The sequence below is a fragment of the Leucopleurus acutus genome, assembly GCF_964270905.1.
Source record: "Leucopleurus acutus genome assembly, chromosome: 5".
Taxonomy (NCBI): Eukaryota; Metazoa; Chordata; class Mammalia; order Artiodactyla; family Delphinidae; genus Leucopleurus; species Leucopleurus acutus.
In genome coordinates, this window is record NC_139147.1 from 132553835 (window position 1) to 132581218 (window position 27384).

At 37.7% G+C, this 27384-nt stretch overlaps 1 protein-coding gene across 1 annotated transcript in view; it reads right to left on the reverse strand.

Moving 5' to 3' along the window:
* Nucleotides 1–4453: 4453 nt before the first annotated feature.
* The window catches only part of NEK11 (NIMA related kinase 11), a gene marked incomplete at its 3' end in the record, with an annotated part of 145020 nt that continues 122089 nt past the window's right edge, over nucleotides 4454–27384 (reverse strand). Inside the window, 2 exon segments of the mRNA XM_082839292.1 lie at nucleotides 4454–4531; nucleotides 4607–4741. Of these exon segments, the coding sequence (XP_082695418.1) occupies nucleotides 4454–4531; nucleotides 4607–4741 (213 nt within the window).

Genomic DNA, 27384 nt, shown 5'->3' on the forward strand with positions numbered 1-27384 from the left:
ATACTGTGTTTTTGGCAGAAGACATCAAGTTCTGTGACTTTAGGCAACTGGCTTAAGCTCCCTGAGTCTTAGGTGTCTCATCTGTAATATGCAGATAGTAATAACTCACCAGTCTAAGAGCAGGAGCCCGAACTAGATGATTCCAGCTTGTTTTCCTGCTCTAAGGGTTGCAAAAGTATGACATGGAGTAACAGACCAGACCAGTGTGTATATGAATTGTGTGGGGAACTTGAAGAAATGTGGATTCTGATTGGCAGGTCTGTGTGGGGCCTGAGAGTCCACATTGCTGACATGGTCCTCAAACCACACTTTGAGGAGCCACCAAATGTTTGTCAAGAAGTGAGATGACAACTAAGACTTTCACGAAGCTGAAGAATTTAAAGTTCTGTCAAAATGAAGCCTCTGCCTTTTCTCTGATTTTCCTTTGGCCGTGTTTCCTCATTAACAAGAGGCTTGAGTACCTCAGAATGCATTTAGTGATTGGTTTATTGACAGAGAGAACACCTTGTGAGCCAAATAGAATTTCTCCTGTGATGAAATCCTGGAGTTATAATTTCTCTTTTCCACCTCATTTCTCCTGGAAAATATTTGTTTCCCACTGGCAGCATCCCTCTGTTAAATGTTCAGCTGTAAGTAGTCAGGAAACTGCCAGAAGATGTCTGCTTGTTCTAAGATGCTCTGGGTTTGCCAATGTGAATAGGCAAACTGAATACAGCAACATGGGCCAATGATCACAAAACACAAAGGAAATCTACTGCATTGATACGGTGGATGTGTCTTCATTTAAATGTTTTTAATTAAAGAAAGTGCATATCATACACATGGGTTTAGAAAAATCTTCATGGTCCTACTCAGGAAAAGCTTCTATCACAACGTTGGACATTCCTGTGTGACCAGGTACTTCCTGTTGAATGTGATATGGTCTTGGAGAGCAAGATAAACTTAAGTTTAAAAGGAACTCTTTCCTGTCCTGTAAAATCTAGAAAAGCTTCCATTTACATGTCCCCAAGTATTGTAAGTAATAATAATAATTACTTCCCTTTGTATGACCCTCCATGATTCACAAACTGATTTCAAATATATTCTCTCACCCAAGGCTCCCTTACTACATGGTGTGAGATGGGTGGTGTTATCCCCTCGTGTCCACACAAGGAACATAAAAGTTAGGGTTCCTTGACCTCTTCAACTTAGTTTGAAAGTGGCAGACCCCAAACCATGTCTTCAAATTCTAGATCTAGTGCTCATTTGTATCAAATCATATTGATTACATAATTCTGCTTGGCTACTCTCCGAAGGTAACCACTTAATTTGGTCACAGAGTCACAAATGCAACCACATCTGCAGAATGTGACATTAAAAGTTCATTGCGGGCTTTCCTGGTGGCGCAGTGGTTGAGAGTCCATCTGCCAATGCAGGGGACACGGGTTCATGTCCCGGTCCGGGAAGATCCCACATGCCATGGAGCGGCTGGGCCCGTGAGCCATGGCCGCTGAGCCTGCGCGTCCGGAGCCTGTGCTCCGCAACAGGAGATGCCACAACAATGAGAGACCCACATACCAAAAATACCAAAAAAATTCATTGCAACCTCTACCTCTTTTCCACATGCCAGCTTTACCTTCTTCTCAACCACTATCCATGCCACACACACGCCACTAACTACTACAGAGCACCTTCAAATAATGTCTAGAACCCTGGCCAGAGTTCTTTTGTGACTTTTTAAAATGTGAAGTCACTAGAAAGAGCCTTCAATAAAAATTACTTGCATTAGTTATCTATTGTTGTGTAACAAATTACCCCCAAACCATGGCTTAAAACAATAAAAAATGTTTATTTTCTCCACATTTTCTGTGAGTCAGGAATCCAGGAGTGGCTTGGTCAGGAGGTCCTGGCTCAGGGATTGTCATGAGGTTTTGGTTAAGAAGTCATCTGGGGCGATAGTCATCTGCAGGCTTAATGGGTACAGGAAGATCCAACCCTAAGCTCACCCACGTGGCTCCTCGCAGGAAACCTCAGTTCCCGGCACACAGACCCACTCCCCTCCGAGGGCAGCTTGAGTGTCCTTGCAACATGGCAGCTGACTTCCCCCAGAGGGAGTGACCCTAAAGAGCAAGGCAGAAGCTGTGCTATCTTTGCCACTTAGCCTTGGAAGACACACTCTGAAATTTCTACACCATCCTATTGGTGTCACGGGTCAGACAATTTAATGTGTGTGGGGGGAACCATACAGGGGCATGAATCACTGACGGCCATCTTAGAGGCTGGCCACAAAAAATAACCTAAAAGTTTAGCTTTTCTTTCTTTTTTATTTTGAGAAAAATATTCATTTTATCTTCATGTATAAATAGTTGGGTTGTTACATTGAGGTTACATAATGAATCAGTGACAGACTTTACACTAGAACTTTCTCCCAATATCCAAGTTGGTGAAACCTCTACCTTTAAAAGACTGTAAATAGAAAAACATATATGTAACAAGATTTGGTTCATAATTAGGACAAATATGGACTTGAACAGACAGATACTGTTGAAATTTCACATGGTTCCCCAAGTGTGTCAAAATCATATTTAGGGGATTAAGTATATAATTATTTTCAGCATCATATCATATTGCTAGAATACTAAGTATTCACATAATTATGGGGAGAAAATAACACCAAACTAAGATGTACTGTAACCTACATGAAAGTGAATATGGACTGATTAAACAGAGAAATGTCCAGAACAAGGTAAGCTGATCAGGGACATTTAATGTGATCTGTATTAGTCACAGTATTCCAGGGAAACAGAACCAATAGGATGTGTGTGTGTGTGTGTGTGTGTGTGTGTGTGTGTGTATGTGTGTGTAGAGAGAGAGAGAGAGAGAAGGGGATTGGAGAGACACAGAGAGAAGCAGAGAGATGGAGAGACACAGAGACAGAGACAAAGAGACATATTTATTTTAAGTAATTGGCTCTTGCAATTCTAGGGTCTGGCAAATCCAAAATCTGCAGGGCAGGTCAGCAGGTTGGAGACCCAGGCAAGAGTTAATATTGCAGTCTTGAGTCTAAAGGCTGTCTGGAGATAGAATTCCTTCCTCCTCGGGAGGCCTCATTCTTTCCTCTTAAGTCCTTAGACTGGCTGGATGAGGCTTGCCCACATTATTGAGGGTGATCTGCTTTTATTCAAAGTCTACTGATGATTTAACATTGATCACATGTGAAAAATACTGTCGCAGCCAACATCTAGACAGGTGTTATACCAAACATCTGTGCACCACAGCTTAGCCAAACTGGTACATAGAATTAACCATCACAGGATCTAATACGAGTATTCTTTTCCAATTTGGATCTGACAGAGAGGGTGAATAAAGTTGGCAAAGAGAACTCAGATCTCCCACTCAGGCTGCAAAAGTCCCAGAGAGTAGGATTCCAGGCTACTTCCAATACTGAGGGACATCTGAACACCTAAATGCTCACTTGGGGACCAGTCAATCCAATTCTTAGGTTGGATTCCTCAGAAACAGATGCCAGTTTTCATCAAAGATTTTTGTTAGAAAGGTTCCCAGGAGAAACTGGCAGGGGTGGAGAGGGGGAAAGGGAGGAGCAGGAGGCCACACAAAGGGGCAGGACAGAGCAGAGTTCCACGAAAGGTGACCTTGGCTCAATCCCATAGATCTCAAGAGACAACTGAGACAACTGGCGGGGGGCACTGGAGTGTTTATACGCTTGCACACAGTAGCCACTTTAAAAATGCTGCCTCCAGGGAACTGGGGGGTGGGAGCGGGATGTGGATTCCCAGACACTCTGGCTCTCACTGAGCAGCTTGGGGAAATGCAAGAGAGTTTTGCAGGGCTTTGGGGGCAACAAGTAGACTTATGAGAATGTAAATTCACACTCCTCATGTGCTGTAGGATTTCCTAAGACATTAACACTAAATTGGTGTGGAGCAAATATACAAGATACCTGCCAGAAAAAAAAGAAACAACTCTGAAGGGACATTTCTACAATCTGACGTTTAGCGTTTTCTTGGAGAAAAATCCCCACTGAAGATAAGCCCTCAATCCAAAATTACTTGCATGTTCCAAACAATGTTGCAATGAACATATAATTTTGCAAACTTGTAGGGGTATTTCTAGAGGATAAACTATTACACATGAAAATGCTGGGTCAAGAGCATTCCTGTAAGAGAGAATCCTCCCAGACATGTGGATGGTTTGCTCTCTCATTTCATTCAAGTCTCTATAAAATGCTTCCTCCCAAACAAAACAATAAGAAAGCAATATAAGGAATAAACATAAAGCAAATACTTATAAAACTACTATCTAGACGGAGGCATGACTGCTGGGCTTGGCGCTGCCACAGCGCAGCCAGCTTGACCTTGAGTGCACAGTTCTGCATTTCCAGCTGCTCCACGGCAGAGAGGTTGTTGAGGCCCTGCAGTTGCTCCTTCTAGTTAGTGTGGAAGAACCTGTACTCTTACATGTGCACCACCGCCTGACTCAGGTCCAGCACATCGAATGCTGGGGACGAGCAGTAGGCCAGGCCCAGGCAGAGCTAGGAGGCCGAGAAGCATGCAGCTGAGGAGGCCACATTGCAGCAGGACAGTGACTGCGAGTGGAAGGTACTCACGCCGGAGGCCCCAGAGAGGCCCAAGTACAGGTGCAAGCTGTCTCTGAACACCTTGCAATAGGAGGAGGCAGCGCACAGGTAGTCCTCAGAGCTAAAGCTCATGATGCCTGGACCAGGGCCAGGAGAGCGCTGTGGCTGGGAGAAGAGAACTAACTCAAGAATGGTGTCTACATCAATCTGCGAGATCTCTCCCAGAGATCTCAATCTCAATGCTAAGACTCAGCTCCACTCAATGACCAGCAAGCTCCAGTGCTGGATACCCCATGCCAAACAACCAACAAGACAGGAACACAACTCCACCCATTAGCAGAGAGGCTGCCTAAAATCATAATAAGGTCACAGACACCCCAAAACACACCACCAGATGCAATCCAGCCCACCAGAAAGACAAGATCCAGTCTCATCCGCCAGAACACAGGCACCAGTCCCCTCTATCAGGAAGACTACACAACCCACTGAACCAACCTTAACCACTTGGGGGAGACATCAAAACCAATGGGAACTACAAATCAGTAGCCTGCAAAAATGAGACCCCAAACATAGTAAGTTAAGCAAAATGAAAAGACAGAGAAACACACAGCAGATGAAGGACTAAGGTAAAAACCCACCAGACCAAACAATTGAAGAGGAAATAGGCACTCTACCTGAAAAAGAATTCAGAGTGATGATAGTAAAGATGATCCAAAATCATGGAAATAGAATGGAGAAAATACAAGAAATGTTTAACAAGGATGTAGAAGAACTAAAGATGAAACAAACAATGATGATCAACACAATAAATGAAATTAAAAATTGTCTAGAAGAGATCAGTAGCAAAATAACTGAGGCAGAAGAATGGATAAGTGACCTGGAAGATAAAATAGTGGAAATAACTACTGCAGAGCAGAATAAAGAAAAAAGAATGAAAAGAACTGAGGACAGTCTCAGAGACCTCTGGGACAACATTAAACACAACAACATTTGAATTATAGGGGTCCCAGAAGAAGAAGAGAAAAAGAAAGGGACTGAGAAAATACTTGAAGAGATTATAGTTGAAAACTTCCCTAATATGGGAAAGGAAATAGTTAATCAAGTCAAGGAAGCACAGAAAATCCCACACAGGATAAATCCAAGGAGAAACATGCCAGGCCACATATTAAACAAACTATCAAAAATTAAATACAAAAAAAATGAAAAGCAGCAAGGGAAAAGCAACAAATAACATACAAGGGAATCCCATTAAGATTAACAGATGATCTTACCGCAGAAACTCTGTAAGCCAGATGGGAGTGGCAGGACATATTTAAAGTGAAGAGACGGAAAAACCTACAACCAAGATTACTCTACCCAGTAAGGATCTCATTCAGATTCACCGGAGAAATTAAAACCCTTACAGACAAGCAAAATCTAAGAGAACTCAGCACCACCAAACCAGTTTAAAACAAATAGTAAAGGAACTTCTCTAGGCAGGAAACACAAGAGAAGGAAAAGACCTACAATAACAAACACAGACCAATTAAGAAATGGTAATAGGAACATACATATCGATAATTACCTTAAATGTAAATGGATTAAATGCTCCAACCAAAACACAGACTGGCTGAATGGATACAAAAACAAGCCCTGTATATATGCTGTCTATAGGAGACCCACTTCAGACCTAGGGACACATACACACTGAAAATGAGGGGATGGAAAAAGATATTCCTTGTAAATGGAAATCCAAACAAAGCTGGAGTGGCAATTCTCATATCAGACAAAATAGACTTTAAATAAAGACTATACAAGAGACAAAGAAGGGCACTACATAATGATCAAGGGATCAATCCAAGAAGATAAAACAATTATAAATATTTATGGAGCCAACATAGGAGCACCTCAATTCATAAGGCAAATACTAACAGCCATAAAAGGGGAAATCGACAGTAACACATACATAGTAGGGGACTCTAACACCCCACTTTCACCAATGGACAGATCATCCAAAATGAAAATAATTAAGAAAACACAAGCTTTAAATGATACATTAAACAAGATGGACTTAATTGATATTTATAGGACATTCCATCCAAAATCAGCAGAATACACTTTCTTTTCAAGTGCTCATGGAACATTCTCTAGGATAGATCATACCTTGGGTTACAAATCTAGCCTAGGTAAATTTAGAAAATTGAAATCGTATCAAGTATCTTTTCTGACCACAACGCTATGAGACTAGATATCAATTACAGGAAAAAATCTGTAAAAAATACAAACACATGGAGGTTAAACAATACACTACTTAATAACCAAGAGATCACTGAAGAAATCAAAGAGGAAATCAAAAAATACCTAGAAGCAAATGACAATGAAAACATGACAACCCAAAACCTATGGGATGCAGTAAAATCACTTCTAAGAGGGAAGTTTATAGCAACACAATGCTACCTTAAGAAACAAGAAACAACTCAAATAAACAAACTAAACTTACATCTAAAGCAATTAGAGAAAGAAGAAGAAAAAATATCCCAAAGATAGCAGAAGGAAAGAAATCATAGAGATCAGATCAGAAATAAACGAAAAAGAAATGAAGGAAATAATAGCAAAGATCAATAAAACTAAAAGCTGATTCATTGAGAAGATAACAAAGTTGATAAACCATTAGCCAAACTTATCAAGATGAAAAGGGAGAAGACTCAAATCAGTAGAATTAGGAATGAAAAAGGAGAGGTAACAACTGACACTGCGGAAATACAAAGGATCATTAGAGATTACTACAAGAAACTCTATGCCAATAAAATGGACAACCTGGAAGAAATGGACAAATTCTTGGAAAAGCACAACCTGCCAAGACTCAACCAGGAAGAAATAGAAAATATGAACAGACCAATTATAAGCACTGAAATTGAAACTGTGATTAAAAATCTTCCAACAGGGCTTCCCTGGTGGCGCAGTGGTTGAGAGTCCACCTGCCGATACAGGGGACACGGGTTCGTGCCCCAGTCCGGGAAGATCCCACATGCTGCGGAGCGGCTGCGCCCATGAGCCACGGCCACTGAGCCTGCGCGTCCGGAGCCTGTTGCTCCGCAACGGGAGAGGCCACGACAGTGAGAGGCCCATGTACTGCAAAAAAAAACCCAAAAAATCTTCCAACAAAAAAAAGCCCAGGACCACATGGCTTCACAGGCGAATTCTATCAAACATTTAGAGAAGAGCTAACACCTGTCCTTCTGAAACTCTTCCAAAATATAGCAGAGGGAGGAACACTCCCAAACTCATTCTATGAGGCCACCATCATGACCCTGATGCCAAAAGCAGACAAAGAAATCACAAAGAAAGAAAACTACAGGCCAATATCACTGATGAACATAGATGCAAAAATCCTCAACAAAATACTAGAAAACAGAATCCAAAAGCACATTAAAAGGATCGTTCACCATGACCAAGTGGGGTTTATCCCAGGAATGCAAGGATTCTTCAATATATGCAAATCAATCAATCTGATACACCATATTAACAAACTGAAGAATAAAAACCATATGATCATCTCAATAGATGCAGAAAAAGCTTTTGACACAATTCAACACCCATTTATGACAACAATCCTTCAGAAAGTAGGCATAGAGGGACCTTAGCTAGACATAATAAAGGCCATATATGACAAACCCAAAGCCAACACCGTCCTCAATGGTGAAAAACTGAAACCGTTTCCACTAAGATCAGGAACAAGACAAGGTTGCCCACTGTCACCACTATTATTCAACATTGTTTTGGAAGTTTTAGCCACAGCAATCAGAGAAGAAAAATAAATAAATGGAATCCAAATTGGAAAAGAAGAAGTAAAGCTGTCACTCTTTGCAGATGACATGGTACTATACATAGAGAATCCTAATATGCTACCATAAAATTACAGAGCTAATCAATGAATTTGGTAAAGTAGCAGGATACAAAATTAATGCACAGACATCTCTTGCATTCCTAAACCCTAATGATGAAAAATCTGAAAGTGAAATTAAGGAAACACTCCCATTTACCATTGCAATAAAAAGAATAAAATGCCTAGGTATAAACCTACCTAAGGAGACAAAAGATCTGTATGCAGAAAACTATAAGACACTGATGAAAGAAATTAAAGATGATACATACACATGGAGAGGTATACCACGTTCTTGGATTGGAAGAATCAATATTGTGAAAATTACTATACTATCCAAAGCAATCTACAGATTCAATGCAATCCCTATCAAACTACTTTTGGCATTTTTCACAGAATTAGAACAAAAAATTGCACAATTTGTATGGAAACACAAAAGACCACAAATAGCCAATGCAATTTTGAGAAAGAAAAATGGAGCTGAAGGAACAGGCTCCCTGACTTCAGCCTATATTACACAGCTATGGTAATCAAGACAGTATGATACTGGCACAAGAACAGAAATATAGACCAATGGAACAGGTTAGAAAGCCCAGAGATCAACCCATGCACATATGGTCACCTTATCTTAGCTAAAGGAGGCAAGAATATACAATGGAGAGAAGACAGCCTATTCAACAATTGATGCTGGGAAAACTGGACAGCTACCTGTAAAAGAATGAAATTAGGACACTGCCTAACACCATACACAAAAATAAACTCAAAATGGATTAAAGACCTAAATGTGAAGACAGACACTATAAAACTCTTAGAGGAAAACATAGGCAGAACACTCTATAACATAAATCACAGCAAGATCCTTTTCGACCCACCTCCTAGAGAAATGGAAATAAAAATAATCAAATGGGACCTAATGAAACTTAAAAGCCTTTGCACAGCAAAGGAAAGCATAAACAGGATGAAAGGACAACACTCAGAATGGGAGATAATATTGCAAACGAAGAAACTGACAAAGGATTAGTCTCCAAAATTTACAAGCAGCTCATGTAGCTCAATATCAAAAAAAACAAACAACCCAATCCAAAAATAGGCAGAACACCTAAATAGACATTTCTCCAAAGAAGATATACAGATTGCCAACAAACACATGAAAGGATGGTCTACATCACTAATCATTAGAGAAATGCAAATCAAAACTACAATGAGGTATCACCTCACACCAGTATGAATGTCCATCATCAAAAACTCTACAAACAGTAAATGCTGGAGAGGGCGTGGAGAAAAGGGAACCCTCCTGCACTGTTGGTGGGAATGTAAATTGAGCCAGCCACTATGGAGAACAGTATGGAGGTTTCTTAAAAAACTAAACATAGAACTACCATACAACCCAGGAATCCCGCTACTGGGCATATACCCTGAGAAAACCATAATTCAAAAAGAGTCATGTACCACAGTTTTCATTCCCGAACTACTTACAATAGCCAAGACATGGAAGCAACCTAAGCGTCCATCTACAGATGAATGGATAAAGAAGATGTGGCACATATATACAGTGGAATATTACTCAGCCATAAAAAGAAACAAAATTGAGTTATTTGTAGTGAGGTGGTCTGTCATACAGAGTGAAGTAAGTCAGAAAGAGAAAAACAAATACCGTATTCTAACACATATATATGGAATCTAAAAAAAAAAAAGAAGAAAACGTTCTCAAGAAACTAGGGGCAGGACAGGAATAAAGACGCAGACATAGAGTATGGACTTCAGGAAACAGGGAGGGGGAAGGGTAAGCTGGCACAAAGTAAGAGAGTGGCATTGACCTATATACACTACCAAATGTAAAATAGATAGCTAGTGGGAAGCAGCCACATAGCATCAGCTCCATGCTTTGTGACCACCTAGGGGGGTGGTATAGGTAGGGTGGGAGGGAGATGCAAGAGGGAGGCAATATAGGGATATATGTATACATACAGCTGATTCACTTTGTTATACAGGAGAAACTAACACAACATTGTAAAGCAATTGTACTCCAATAAAGATGTTTAAAAAAAAGAAAGAATTGTGTCTACTTCTACACTGAATTTTTAAATAAATGTTTTAATTAGATGACAAAAAAAATACTATCTAGCTCAAGAAATTTAGAATTAATCATTGCCCCCGAAATACCACTCACATTCATATATTCCATATCCCTTCCTGGTTATGACACTGTTCTTTACCTTAGAAATAACCAAATATTTTTACTTTTATGGTAAACACTTCCTTGATTTCCTTTAGTTTCTAAACTTTACATAATTCTTAAATGATATAGTCTGATGTGTCTGGTTTTGATGGTTATGAAAAAAGAATTATAGTTCAGGGATTCTCTTGGGTTTTGCTCCTTTTATGTTTACAAGATTTATGTGTGTTGTTCCAAACATTTAAAGTCCGTTTACTTTTATTGTTGTATAGGATCCTATTGTACACAATATACTACAATTTTATTTGTTATACTATTAATAAACATTTGCATTGTTTCTAATTTGGGGCTATTACAGCATTCTTGTGAATGTCCCAGTGTACAAATGCATATAGATTTCCAAGTAAGAGCCCCAGGAATGAAATTGCCGAGCCATACAGTGTGCACATTTTCATCTTTATTAGATGATGCAGAGCTATTTTTCAAAGAAGAAGCACCAATTGACACTCCAGTAATGGAAGTGTTATTTGTCCTTGCAGTTTCACATCCTTGAGAACACTTGGTATTGTCAAACTTTAAATTTTTGTCCATCTGAGTAGTATGTAGTGGTATCTCAGAGTGGATTTGAGTTTTCATTTCCTGATTTACTCTGTATGGAATTGTAAGTTGGAAGTTATTTTCTTTCAGTACACTGAAGATGCCAATGACTTATGCTTTCCTTTATTGCTATTAAATCAGCAGTTAGTTAACTGTCATCCCTTGAAGATATTTCCTTTTTATATCCCTCTGGACTCTGAATATCTGAACCTTTGGTTGTCTGAGATTTTAATATAATGTATCAAGCTGTAGATTTCTTTTTGTTTTCCTACTTGGCATTGGTGGATCTCTTGAATCTATTGAATAATTTCTATCATGAATTCTGGAAAATTCTCACCTATTATCTTTGTTTACATTTCTTTCTGAAACTCCAAGTAAATGATTTGAGATCTCACTCTATACTCCATGACTTTCACCCTTTCTTCCGTAATTTCCATGTTTTGTCTCTCCATGTTATAAGGTCTCCAACTTCTCTTTCCATTCTTTAATTTCTGCTTTAGCTGTGTCTAATCTACTATTTATTTAACACCTTTATTGGAGTATAATTGCTTTACAAAGGTGTGTTAGTTTCTGCTTTATAACAAAGTGAATCAGTTATACATATACATATATTCCCATATCTCTTCCCTCTTGCGTCTCCCTCCCTCCCACCCCTCCAGGCAGTCACAAAGCACTGAGCTGATCTCCCTGTGCCATACAGCTGCTTCCCACCAGCTATCTATTTTATGTTTGGAAGTGTATATATGTCCATGTCACTCTCTCACTTTACCACAGCTTACCCTTCCCCCTCCCCATATCCGCAAGTCCATTCTCTGGTAGGTCTGTGTCTTTATTCCCGTCTTATCGCTAGGTGCTTCATGACACTTTTTTTCCTTAGATTCCATATGTATGTGTTGGCACATGCTATTTCTTTTTCTCTTGCTGACTTACTTCACTCTGTATGACAGACTCTAGGTCCATCAACCTCACTACAAATAACTCAATTTTTATTTTTATGGCTGAGTAATATTCCATTGTATATATGTGCCACATCTTCTTTATCCATTCATCCGATGATGGACACTTATGTTGCTTCCATATCCTGGCTATTGTAAATAGAGCTTCAATAAACATTTTGGTACATGACTCTTTTTGAATTATGGTTTTCTCAGGGTATATGCCCAGTAGTGGGATTGCTGGGTCGTATGGTAGTTCTATTTGTAGTTTTTTAAGGAACCTCCATACTGTTTGCCATAGTGGCTGTATCAATTTACATTCCCACAAGCAGAGCAAGAGTGTTCCGTTTTCTCCACACCCTCTCCAGCATTTATTGTTTCTAGATTTTTTGATGATGGCCATTCTGACCAGTGTGAGAGGATATCTCATTGTAGTTTTGAGTTGCATTTCTCTAATGATTAATGATGTTGAGCATTCTTTCATGTGTTTGTTGGCAATCTGTATATCTTCTTTGGAGAAATGTCTATTTAGGTCTTCTGCCCATTTTTGGACTGGGTTGTTTGTTTTTTGTTATTGAGCTGCATATGTTACTTGTAAATTTTGGAGATTAATCCTTTGTCAGTTGCTTCATTTGCAAATATTTTCTCCCATTCTGAGGGTTGTCTTTTGGTCTTCTTTATGTTTTCCCTTGCTATGTAAAAGATTTTAAGTTTCATTAGGTCCCATTTTTTAATTTTTATTTCCATTTCTCTAGGAGGTGGGTCAAAAAGGATCTTGCTGTGATTTATGTTATAGAGTGTTCTGCCTACGTTTTCCTCTAAGAATTTGATAGTTTCTGGCCTTACATTTGGGTCTTTAATCCATTTTGATCTTATTTTTGTGTATGGTGTTAGGGATTGTTCTAATCTCATACTTTTACATGTACCTGTCCAGTTTTCCCAGCACCATTTATTGAAGAGGCTGTCCTTTCTCCACTGTATATTCCTGCCTCCTTTATCAAAGATAAGGTTACCATGTGTGCATGGGTTTATCTCTGGGCTTTCTATCTTATTCCATTGATCTATATTTTTCTTTTTGTGCCAGTACAATATTGCCTTGATTACTGTAGCTTGGTAGTATAGTCTGAAGTCAGGGAGCCTGATTCCTCCAGCTCCATTTTTCATTCTCAAGATTGCTTTGGCTATTCAGGGTCTTTTTTGTTTCCATACAAATTGTGAAATTTTTTGTTCTACTTCTGTGAAAACTGCCAGTGGTAGTTTGATAGGGATTGCATTGAATCTGTAGATTGCTTTGGGTAGTAGAGTCATTTTCACAATGTTGATTCTTCCAATCAAAGAACATGGTATACTCTCCATCTCTTTGTATCATCTTTAATTTCTTTCATCATTGTCTTATAATTTTCTGCATACAGGTCTTTTGTCTCCTTAGTTACATTTATTCCTAGATATTTTATTCTGTTTATTGCAATGGTAAATGGGAGTGTTTTCTTAATTTCACTTTCAGATTCTTCATCATTAGTGTATAGGTATGCCAGAGATTTCTGTGCATTAATTTTGTATCCTGCTACTTTACCATATTCATTGATTAGTTCTCGTAGTTTTCTGGTAGCATCTTTAGGATTCTCTATTTATAGTATCATGTCATCTGCAAACAGTGACAGCTTTACTATTTCTTTACCAATTTGGATTCCTTTTATTTCTTTTTCTTCTCTGATTGCTGTGGCTAAAACTTCCAAAACTATGTTGAATAAGAGTGCGGACAGTGGACAACCTTCTCTTGCTCCTGATCTTAGTGGAAATGTTTTCAGTTTTTCACCATTGAAGATGATGTTGGCTGTAGGTTTGTCATATATGGCCTTTATTATTTTGAGGAAATAACCCTCTATGACTACTTTCTGCAGGTTTTTATCATAAATGGGTGTTGAATTTTGTCAAAAGCTTTCTCTGCATCTTTTGAGATGATCATATGGTTTTTCTCCTTCAGTTTTTTAATATGGTGTATCACGTTGATTGATTTGCATATATTGAAGAATCCTTGCATTCCTGGAATAAACCCAACTTGATCATGGTGTATGATCCTTTTAATGTGCTGTTGGATTCTGTTTGCTAGTATTTTGTTGAGGAGTTTTGCATCTATTTTCTTCAGTGATATTGGCCTGTAGTTTTCTTTCTTTGTGATATCTTTGTCTGCTTTTGGTATCAGGGTGATGGTGGCCTCGTAGAATGAGTTTGGGAGTGTTCCTCCCTCTGTTATATTTTGGAAGAGTTTGAGGACAGGTGTTAGCTCTTCTCTAAATGTTTGATAGAATTCGCCTGTGAAGCCATGTGGTCCTGGTCTTTTGTTTGTTGGAAGATTTTAAATCACAGTTTCAATTTCAGTGCTTGTGATTGGTCTCTTCTTATTTTTTATTTCTTCCTGGTTCAGTCTTGGCAGGTTGTGCATTTCCAAGAATTTGTCCATTTCTTCCAGGCTGTCCATTTTATTGGCATAGAGTTGTTTGTAGTAATCTCTCATGATCTTTTGTATTTCTGCAGTGTCAGTTGTTACTTCTCCTTTTTCATTTCTAATTCTATTGATTTGAGTCTTCTCCCTTTTTTTTCTTGATGAGTCTGGCTAATGGTTTGTCAATTTTGTTTATCTTCTCAAAGAACCAGCTTTTAGTTTTATTGATCTTTGCTATCATTTCCTTCATTTCTTTTTCATTGATTTCTGATCTGATCTTAATGATTTCTCTCCTTCTGCTAACTTTGGGGTCTTTTTCTTCTTCTTTCTCTAATTGCTTTAGGTGCAAACTCATTCATTGAGTTCTTAATCTCAGTGTATTGTAGTTTTCATTTTTATAAGTTCTATTTGGTTCCTTTACCAAAAGGCTATATGGTGTTTATAGTTTCTTTTTTTATTATTATTTTTTTTACATCTTTTTTGGAGTATAATTGCTTTACAATGGTGTGTTAGTTTCTGCTCTATAACAAAGTGAATCAGTTGTACATATACATATGTTCCCATATCTCTTCTTTCTTGCATCTCCCTCCTTCCCACCCTCCCTATCCCACCCCTCTATAGTTTCTTATTTCCTGCAAATATGTTCAAGGTTATTTACACATAGGAAGCATCATTATTTTATAGACTATGTCAGATAATTCCAGTATCTTAAGTCTTTTGGGGTATATGATATATATATATATGTCTAGTCTAGTGAACACTGGGTACTACCAAGCCTGCATCATCAGTAGCAGAACTCCATTGTGTTTTATATTCATATTTTATTTTTATTTGTGTTTTAAAATTTATTTTCTAACTTCTGTTCTAGAATGTTACATTCTGTGACTTACATTTTTAAGCCACTGTATCCTAAACATCTAGAATATTACTTTGCACATAATTTTTAAATTGTTAAATAAAAATATTAATTCTTTAAAAATACTATATAGGGCATCCTTGGTGGTGCAGTGGTTGAGAGTCCGCCTGCCAATGCAGGGGACACGGGTTCATGTCCTGGTCCGGGAAAATCCCACATGCCATGGAGCGGCTAGGCCCACGAGCCATGGCCACTGAGCCTGCAAGTCCAGAGCCTGTGCTCCACAACGGGAGAGGCCACAACAGTGAGAGGCCCGTGTACCGCAAAAAAAAAAAAAAAAAAATATATATATATATATATAAAATATAATATTTCTTCAGAACTGTTATGCCATGTTACTAACAATGTATTTTTAAAATCCTGTTTTTTCCTCACACTTTTACTAACACTGTATATTCTCAGTCTTGTAAATCTTTGCCTGTTTCACAAATAGTGACATTATTGTTTTAATTTTTATTTATTTAATAGTTAATGAGGTGGAATCCCTCTTATTAGCCATTTGTGGCAGGACTTCATGAAATTGGTAATTTCCCTTGCTCATTTTTCTTTTTTTATTTAAGTATAGTTGATTTACAGTATTGCGTTAGTTTCAGATGTGCAGCAAAGTGATTCATTTATACATTATATATATATTTTTTCAGATTATTTTCCATTATAGGTTATTACAAGATACTAAATATTGTTCCCTTTGTTATACAGTAAATTCTTGTTGCTTATCTATTTTATATACAGCAGTTTGTTAATCCCAGATCCCTAATTTATACCCCCTCCTTTTCCCTTTGGTAATCATAAGTTTGTTTTCTATGTCTATGAGTTTATTTCTGTTTTGTATATAGATTCATTTGTATCATATTTTCGATTCCACATATAAGTGATATCATATAATATTTATCTTTCTCTGACATACTTCAATTAGTATGATATTCTCTAGGTCCATCCATGTTGCTGCAAATGGCAATATTTCATTCTTTTTTATGGCTGGGTTAAGATTCCATTGTATATATACACCACATCTTCTTAAACCAATCATCTGTTGATGGGCATTTGGGTTGTTTCCATGTCTTAGCTATTGTAAATAGTGCTGCTATGAAAATTGGGGTGCATACATTGTTTCAAGTTAGAGTTTTTGTCTTTTCTGGATATATGCCTAGGAGTGGGATTGCTGGATCATACAGTAGCTCTTTTTAGTTTTTTAAGGAACCTCCATACTGTTCTCCAGACAATACTACAATTGGGAGGGTTATGCCTCCAGCTTTGTTCTTTTTCCTCAGGATTGCTTTGATAATTCTGGGTCTTTTCTGGTTCCATATATATTTTAGGATTATTTATTCTAGTTTTGTGGAAAATGTCATGGGTAATTTGATAGGGATTGCATTAAATTTGCAGATAACTTTTAACGATATTAATTCTTCCAGTCCAAGAGCATGGGATATATTTCCATTTCTTTGCATCATTTTCAATTTCCTTTATCAACACTTTATAGTTTTCAGTGTATCGTTCTTTCAGCTCCTTGGTTATGTTTATTCCTAGTTATTTTTTGACACCATTTTAAATGGGAATTTTTTAAAATTTCTATTTCTGACTTTTCATTGTTAATGTAAAGAAATGTAACAGATTTCTGTATATTAATCTTGTATCCTGCTACCTTGCTGAATTCATTTATTAGTTCTAATAGTTTTTGTGTGGAGTCTTTAGGGTTTTCTATATAGAGGATCATGTCACCTGCATATAATGACAATTTTACCTCTTCCCTTCTGATTTAGATAACTTTTCTTTTTCTTGTCTGATTGCTGTGACTAGGATACCCAGTATTACATTGAATAGAAGTGGTGAGAGTGGGCATCCTTGCTTGTCCCAGAATTTGGTGGGAGGGCTTTTAGCTTTTTACCATTGAGTATAATGTTGGCTGTGGGTTTGTCATAAATAGCCTTTATTATGTTGAGATATGTTCTCTCTATGCCCAGTTTGGTGAAGAGATTTTATCATGAATGGATGTTGAATTTTATCAAATGCTTTTTCTGCATCTATTGAGATGATCATGTGGTTTCTGTCTTTTCTTTTGTTGATGTGGTGTATCACATTGATTGATTTGCATCTGTTGAGCCATTCTTGCAATCCTGGAATGAATTCAACTTGATCATGATGTGGTGTATGATCCTTTTTATGTATTGTTGGATTTGGTTTACTAATATTTTACTGAGGATTTTGCATTTATATCCATCAAATATATTGGCCTGTAATGTTCTCTTTTTTGTAATGTCTTTGTCTGTATTTGATATCAGGGTGATAGTGGCTTCATAGAGTGACTTTGGGAGTGTTTCCTTCCTCTTCAATCTTTTGCAATAGTTTGGGAAGGATAGGTATAAGTTCTTTGTATGTTTGGTAGAATTCCCCAGTGAAGCCATCCAGTCCTGGACTTTTTTTGCAGGGAGTTGGGTTTTGTTTCGTTTTTTTGTCAGCAGTGCCACATTACTTGTGGGATGGGTTCTCAGTTCCCTGACCAGGGACTGAACCTGGGTCATAGTAGTGAAGATTCAGAATCCTAACTACTAGGCCACCAGTGAACTCCCTTGCAGGGAGTTTTATTATTATTATTATTACAGTTTCTATTTTACTTCTAGTGATAGGTCTATTCAAATGATCTTTTTCTTCTTGACTCAATTTTGGTGGGCTGTATGTTTCTTGAAACTTGTCCATTCATTCTAGATTGTCCAATTTGTTGGCATATAACTGTTCAGAGTATTTTCTTATGATTTTTAAAATTTCTGTGGTATCAGTTGTTATTTCTCTTCTTTCATTTCTTATTTTGTTTATTTGTCTTTTCTTCTTGGTGAACCTGGCTAGAGATTTGTTGATTTTGTTTATCCTTTCAAAAACCAGCTCTTGGTTTTATTGATCCTTTCTATTTTTTATCTCTATTTTATTTATTTTCTCTTTGATCTTTATTATTTCCTTCCTTCTGCTGACTTTGTTCTTCTTTTTCTAATTCTTTTAGGTGGTAGGTTAGGTTGTGTATTTGAGGATCTTTTCTTGCTTCTTGAGGAGGGCCTGTCTTGCTATGAACTTCCCTCTTAGAACCGCTTTTGCTGCATTCCATAGATTTTATAAGGTTGTGTTTTCTTTGTCATTTGTCTCTGAGTATTTTCTGCTTTCCTCTTTGATTTCACTGTTGACCCATTGGTTTTTAGTAGCATGTTATTTAGTCTCCATGTGATCTTTTATTTCCCGTTTTTCTTTCTGTGGTTGATTTCTAGTTTCATACTGTTATGGTCAGAAAAGATGCTTGAAATAATTTTTATCCTCTTAAATTTGCTGAGGATTGTATTGTGTCCTAATATGTGGTCTATCCTAGAGAATATTCCATGCATGCTTGAAAAGAACGTGTATTCTGGTTTTTTGGACATGGTGTCCTATAGATATCAAGTCCAACTGTTCTAATGTGTCATTTAGGATCTCTGTTACCTTATTGATTTTCTGTCTGGAATATCTGTCCATTGATGTCAGTGCAGTGTGAAAGTCTCCTACTATTATTGTATTCCTGTCAATTACTCCCTGTTTGTCTGTTAGTATTTTTTTTATATATTTAGGTGCTCCTACCTTGCTCATTTTTCTACTGGGTTATTTTTCCTTTTCTTAGTGATTTATGAATTAAAATATAGATAGATATCATGTATATTTTATATATTATAGATTGTGAATTTTATAAGAATTATAAATATTTCTTAATTTATTTCTCATTTGTCTTTTAATTTTGTTTATTATGGCTTTTGCTATATAGACGTTTTTGTGTTTTTATATAGGCAAATCTGTATGTCTTTTATGCTTTCTGGGTTTATTTCATAATTATCAGAAATGTCTTACTCTAATATTATGAAATTATTCTCCAATATTTTCTTCTTTGATTAATGTTTTATATTTTTAAAATTTTAATCCATTATAATTTATTTTTGTGTTGTATAAGGCAGGAATCTAATTTTGTTATCAAACATGCAATTGTTTCAAGACCACTTATTTAAATATATTTTTCTTCACTAAATAAAGCAATGCCATTTTCATATACTAAATTCACATAATTTCAACTTACAAAGGGCCTTCAATATATTACCACACATAATAGTCACCATATGAAACATGTGTTTCCATTCATTCATTAAGAAAATGTTTACTAAGCACACTTTACACATGCAGGGAAACACTTACATTTACCAGTTTATTGTAAAAGGATATGAAAAATGACAGAGATGAACATCCAGATGGAAGAGATTGTAGGGCAGTCTCATAGGAAGGGACATGGAGCTTCCACGCCCTCTCTGGGAACCCCACTCTCCAAGAACCTCTGTGTGTTCACCAACTCAGAAGCTCTCTGAACCCCATACTTTTGGGACTTTCGGTGGAGGGGGGAATAACTCTACTTCCAGCCCCCTTTCCCCTCTGGACAATGAAGGGTGGGGCTGAAAGTTCTAAGCTACTAATCATGGCTTGGTCTTTCTTGTGATCAGCCCCCATGCAAGAGACCACCAAGAGTCACATAATTAGAACAAAAGACATTCCTATCTGCCAAGAAATTCCAAGGGATTTAGGAACTCTGTGTCAAGAACTAGAGTCAAAGAACAAATATTAGAACAAAAGATGCTCCTAGTGCTCTTTCACTTAGGAAATTACAAGGGTTTTAGGAACTCTGTGCCAGAAATCAATCCATATATTCTATTCTTTGTGTTTATCACATAAAAACAAAGTTGAGAGGGTGCATCCAATTGAATGGTCCTAGGTAGGATGAAATTTTCTTAGAGAAATAAAAAGGGAAAATGTATTTTGTAAATCATTGTGGTCTCTCCTATGTAATCAGTTGTAAATGTACATTTAAATCATAAGCAAAATTCACACTTAAAATTGTACGATAATTATTACCAAAATCTTTAACTAGAAAAGACAATTTATACAAGTTTTACAAATGCAAATAGCGTGAATATTATATTGCTTCACTCAATAAAATGAAAATGATTATTTTAAACAATGGGGAAGGGGAAAAATGATCAGTGTTAAAGTGAAAAAAATGTTATACATTTCTGACTTAGATATGAATTAACAGGGCTTTTCCTACTGAAAAGCCCCAAGGAAACTTATAGGATCTAATAAATCTTGTCAATGGTTGAGGTGCATACATGGAAATACAAATTTGGACCCAACAGTGATTTTGCTGTTTATTCAACTAGAAAACTAAAATTGTATTTATTCCATCAGTACATTAGGTACCTTTGGCAAATGCACCTAATTTTTCACAGGCCATTCAACTAAAAATAAATTTATATCTTCCTGAGAGAAAATAAAACAAAATAGGAATATATTCATTTAAGAATATAGCTAGATAAACTAAAACAGAGATTGCTATATGTATACTTTACCAATGATGACATAGAAAAATCCATCAAAAGACATGCTGTAAAATCCCATGCCACTAGAGAAAGAGCACATTTCACTGTCACCATAACTCCCAGTGTCTGAAGGTTTTATCTCCATGACAATGAGAGCTAGAAATCAACCTGCTCTAAAGCATTGATTGCATGTGCTGATGCTACAGCTCTCCAAGGACAATTTTTCCAAAAAGTTGAAGAGTAACACAAAATAATTTATTAGACAATTTGCATTGTATTTGGGATTCCTCAGTAATGAAAAACTGCTCACCGAGCAAATGCTGGAGCCCAGAGTTTGGGTGATTGGTTTAGAAACTCCCAGACTCTTTGGAGGAAATATGTAGTATGTGAGTGTGCTGCAGCGCACAATTAACCCTGCAGGAGGCCCAGCAGACAGTTTCAAGATCTTGCATCCTGTTAGCACATAAAATGATGTCGATTAAAGCATAAAGGTGCATCATCTCAGTAAGACTGCAGATTTTTATGACCATTACGATAACACTGGCAACATTACTTCTGCTTTTTAATGATTTCACACCCATGAAATTCAAATAGAGTAGGGTTTTTACGTTAGAGCACCCTATTCATGAAAAGGGCCCCTGCTGCTTCATTGTCTTTTTTCTAGTTTATTAAAAATTTATTTAACAGGGCAGTACAAATGGAGAAATTATTCATGAGATCCAGGAATATTTAATGCTCACTCTTTCAGTGTCTTCCTTTATGCCCAGAGGAACAATTCTCACAAATGTGGTCCAGCAACACTGGGAGCCCCTGACACCCTTTCAAGGGATTCCAAAGCTAACTTCATAACAATACCAAGACGTTATTTTCCTTTTTCACACTCATCCACTCAGGTGTACACAGTGGAGTTTTCCAGACACTGCGTGACATGTAATATCACGATAGTCTAAATGCAAAGCATATATGAGAATCCAGCTGCCTCCTATTAAGCCAGTTACTTTTTTAAAATTATGAAAATGTAAACCAATGTTGCCCTTCTCAATAATTCTTTTTGGAAATTATAGTTAATTTTCATAATATGTGACAACATGGATAAACCTTGAGGACATTATGCTAGGTGAAATAAGCCAGTCACAGAAGGATGAATACCATATGACTCCACTTATTTGAGGTTTCTAAAATACTCAAATTCATAGAATCAGAGAAAGAAATGGTGATTGCCAAAGGCTGGGGACAGGAGGATATGGGGAGCTACTAATAAATGCGTCCAGAGTTTTAGTTCAGCAAGATGAATAAGTTCTAGAGATCTGTTGTATGACACTATCTATGATCTACATTAGTATACTGTACACTGAAAACTGTGTTAAGACGCTAGATCTCCTGTTAATTGTTCTTCCCATAATAAAATAAAATTTAAATAATTAAGATAAAAATAGAATAAACACTAATAAACAAACAAATCAATAACTAAAAGCAATTAAGGAGTGTAGGTCCTACCAAATATTTAAACATATCATGACACTACAATCATAACAGATTTTTAGTGAGGGAATCAAGCCCCATATTAATGTAAATATACAAGCAGGAATTTGGTGTACAAAACTGGTGTATATTTCAATTATATGTGGAGAAATAATCACTTATCAAGCAAAAATAATTTTAAGAATAAATACACTATTTTTGTTAACATGGTTTATTATTGCTATTTTTAAATGGCTATTGTTTAAATTCTCATAGGTATAACCACATAAACAAAAGCTCTTTGGTGTTCCGAATAATTTTTAAGAGTGTAAATATGTCTTGAGATCAAAAACTTTGAAAACTGCTAGCCTAGGATTTATTAAAATATCTGGCTCTGGGCTGCGTCTGTTATTTTGTTCATCATCACTGAGAACAAATTCCCAAAACAGGTGGTGGGAAGAAACTAGGCTTCTGCGTCAGGTAAAACTAATGTCAAATTCTGGTTTTGGTATTACTGGCTGACTTCATGCGAATCATTTAACCTCTCTGAACCATAGTCACTTCATCTAAAACAGAGGTGATATTATCAAACTATTTCCCACAAGAAATTTGCCAATTACAAAGAAAAAAAAAGGTACGTTTACAGGAGACACCACCTTCTTCAAGGAAGACGCCACCTCATCCAAGTGATCAAGGGTGACACATCAACATCACATACTCTACCCGACGTGATACACTGAGGACATGTCACTTCTATGTTAGTTTTGTCCAGAATGTGCAACCTCAATCTAACTGAGAAAACGTCAGACAAACCCACAGTAAGAGATATGCTACAAAGTAAGTGACCATTACTTATCAAAAGTACCAAGGTCAGGAAAGAGGCTGATAAACTGAGGGCTGTCACAGATTGAGGGAGTTGAAGGAGACACAACAATAAATACTTTTGGGGAGGAAGGGACTGGCAAAACTGGAATAAGATTAATATTTAGTTAACAGTATTGTTACTTTTCCGGGTTTTTATTACTGTACTTTGGCTAAGTAAGATGTTACCTTTAGGGGAGCTGAGTGAAGGGGATACAGAAACTCACGGTACTATTTTTTGCAAGTTTTCTGTATGTCTAAAATTATTTCAGAATAAACAGTTAAAAAGTAAAGTAATCAAACGGAAGCAATCATGTCTTCCATATAACACTGTATGGGTTTAGAGGTAACCAGTGTAAAATGTTTTCCACCGCACCTTGCCTACAAATGGAGGTTTTTATTTTCATTCTTCTTTTTTGTTCAGTAGTGATATGCTTTATTTTTTTCCCCTGTGACAATTCATCTTTATTTTTTGTTTTTAGCATTTGTTGCAAAGCTGGTCTGGTGGTACTGAATTCTCTTAGCTTTTGCTTGTCTGTAAAGCTTTTGATTTCTCTGTCAACTCTGAATGAGAGCCTTGCTGGGTTGAGTATTCTTGGTTGTAGGTTCTTCCCTTTCATCACTTTTAATATAACATGCCACTCCCTTCTAGCCTGCAGAGTTTCTGCTGAAAAATCAGCTGATAGCCTTATGGGAGTTCCCTTATATGTTATTTGTTGTTTTTCCCTTGCTGCTTTTAATATTTTTTCTTTGCCTTTATATATTTTTTAATTTATTTATTTTTGTTTTTTTGGCTGTGCTGGGTCTTCATTGCCATGCACAGGCTTTTGCTACCTGCGGCAAGTGGGGGCTACTCTTTGTTGTGGTGCGCGGGCTTCTCATTTCAGTGGCTTCTCTCGTTGTGGAGCATGGGCTCTAGGCATGCGGGCTTCAATAGTTGTGGCTCACAGGCTGTAGAGCACAGGCTCAGTAGTTGTGGCTCATGGGCTTATTTGCTCTGCAGCACAGGTATCTTCCCAGACCAGGGCTTGAACCCATGTCCCCTGCATTGGCAGGTGGATTCTTAACCACTGTGCCACCAGGGAAACCCTGTCTTTAATTTTTGTCAATTTGATTACTATGTGTCTTGGCATGATCTTCTTTGGGTTTATCCTGCCTGGGACTCTCTGCACTTCCTGGATATGGGTGACTGTTTCCTTTCCCATGTTAGGGAAGTTTTCAGCTATTACCTCTTCACATATTTTCTCAGGTCCTTTCTCTCTCTCTTCTCCTTCTGGGACCCCTATAATGCAATGTTGTCCCAGATATCTCTTAGATTGTCTTTATTTCTTTTCATTCTTTTTTCTTTATTCTGTTCCGTGGCAGTGATTTCCACTATTCTCTCTTCCAGGTCAATTATTTGTTCATATGCCTCAGTCATTCTGATACAGCTTCCTTCTAGTGTATTTTTCATTTCAGTTATTGTATTGTTCATCTCTGTTTGTTTGTTCTTTAGTTCTTCTAGGTCTTTGTTAAACATTTCTTGTGTCTTTTCAATCCTTGCCTCTATACTTTTGCTGAGATCTTCGGGATCATCTTCACAGTCATTATTCTAAATTCTTTTTCCAGTAGGTTGCCTATCTCCACATTACTTAGTTGTTCTTCTGGGGTTTTACCTTGTTCCTTCATCTGAGACATATTCCTCTGCCATATCATTTTGTCTAACTTTCTGTGATTGTGGTTTCCATTCTGCAGGCTGCAGGACTGTAGTTCTTCTTGCTTCTGCTGTCTGACTTCTAGTGGATGAGGCTAAGAGGCTTGTGCAAGTTTCCTGATGGGAGGGACTAGTTCCTGCCCACTGGTGGGTAAAGCTGAGTCTTGTCCCTCTGATGGGCAGGGCTGTGCTCAGGAAGACTTTTACCAGCTTGTCTGCTAATGGGTGGGGCTGTGTTCCAGCCTTGTTGGTTTTCTGGCCTGAGGCATCCCAGCACTGTAGCCTACAGGTTATAGGGTGGGGCTAATGGCAGCCTCTGGGAGGGCTCACGCCAATGAGTACTCCCCATACCTGCTGCTGCCAGTGTCTGTTCCTGCCATGAGCCACAGCTGCCTCCTTGCCTCTGCAGGAGACCCTCAAATACTAACAGGTAGGTCTGACCCAGTCTCTTATGAGGTCACTGCTTTTATCCCCTGGGTCCTGGTGTGCATGGAACCTTGTGTGTGCCCTAGAAGAATGGAGCTTCTGCTTCTCCCAGCTTTCAAAGCCAGATTCTCTGGGGGCTCCTCCTCCCATTGCCATACCCCCAGGCTGGGAAGGTTGACGTGGGGCTCAGGACTTTCACTCCTGAAAAGTGTTGGAACTTTTGTGGCATAATTATTTTCCAGTTTGTGGGTTACCCCACAAACTGGAAGGATTTGATTTTATCACGATTGCGACCCTCCTACTGTCTTGTGGCCTCTTCTTGCCTTTGGATGTAGGGTATCCTTTTTGGTAGGTTCCAGTGTTTGTTCGTCGAGGCTGTTCAGCAGTTGGTTGTGATTTTGGTGTCTACCTAAGAAGGGGTGAGCTCAAGTCCTTCTACTCTGCCATCTTGAGCTAATCCCCTTTACTTTTAAAATTTTTATTTTATATTGAGTATAGTTAATTTACAATGTTGTGTTAGTTTCAGGTGTACAGCAAAGTGATTTAGTTATACATATGCACATATCAATTATTTTTCAGATTCTTTTCCCATATAGGTTATTACAGAGTATTGAGTAGAGTTCTCTGTGCTCTACAGTAGGTCCTTGTTGATTATCTATTTTATATATAGTAGTGTGTATACGTTAATCCCAACCTCCTAATTTACCCCTCCCCCCCCCACCCTTCCACTTTGGTAAGCAGAAGTTTGTTTTCTAAGTCTGTGAGTCTGTTTCTGTTTTGTAAATAAGTTCATTTGTATCATTTTTTTAGATTCCACATATAAGTGATATCAAATGGTATTTATCTTTCTCTTTCTGACTTACTTTACTTAGTATGATAATCTCTAGGTCCATCCATGTTGCTGCAAATGGCATCATTTCATTCTTTTTCATGGCTGAGTAATGTTCCATCATATATATGTACCACATCTTCTTTATCCATTCATCTGTTGATAGATATTTAGGTTGCTTCCATATCTTGGCTATTGTGAATAATGAGTGCTGCAATGAACATTGGGGTACACATATCTCTTCAAAGTATGGTTTTCTCTGGATATATGCCCAGGAGTGGGACTGCTGGATCATATGGTAGCTCTACTTTTAGTTTTTTAAGGAACTTCCACACTGTTCTCCATAGTGGCTGCACCAATTTACATTCCCACCAACAGTGTAGGAGGGTTCCCTTTTCTCCACAACATTTATTGTTCATAGACTTTTTGATGGTGGCCATTCTGACTGGAGTGAGGTGATGCCTCATTGTAGTTTTGATTTGCATTTCTCTAATAATTAGCAATGTTGAGCATTTTTTCACGTGATCTTTGGCCATCTGGATGTCTTCTTTGGAGAAATGTCTATTTAGGTCTTCTGCCCATTTTTTGATTGTTTTTCTGATATTGAGCTGCATGAGCTTTTTGTGTATTTATTTTCATTCTTCTGCTCAAAACCTTTCAGTGGACTTCTATCCTTTTGTGAGAAAAGTTTCTATTTCTTAGACTAACATACTCAAGATTCGACATAGCCTGACTCCAAATTATATTTATAATTTTAACTAGTTTTTTATTGTGGTAAACTAACATAAAGTTTACATTTGGTAAACTTTATTGTATGAAGTACATTCACGCTGTTGTGCAAACCATCACCACCATCTACCTCCAGAGCTTTTTAATCTTCCCAAACTGAAACTCTCTATGCTTTAAACAATAACTCCCTATCCCCCTCTACCCCAGCCCTTGGCAACCACCATCTACTTTCTGTCTCTATGAATCTGACTGCTCTAGGTCACTCATATAAGTGGAATCATGCAATTTTTGTCCTTTTGTGTCTGGCTCATTTACTTAGCATGTCTAACCCTGTATGACCGTGTATCCCATAATCTGACTTCATCCCCCTCTGCCCCACTCCTCACAACCTCCCTCCAGCCCACTGGCCCTGCTGCTCCTTGAAGACGCCTGGCAGACTCTTGCCTTGGACTTTGCACTTGATGCCTCCTCTACCAGAAACACTCATGCCCAAGACGCCGAATGGCCC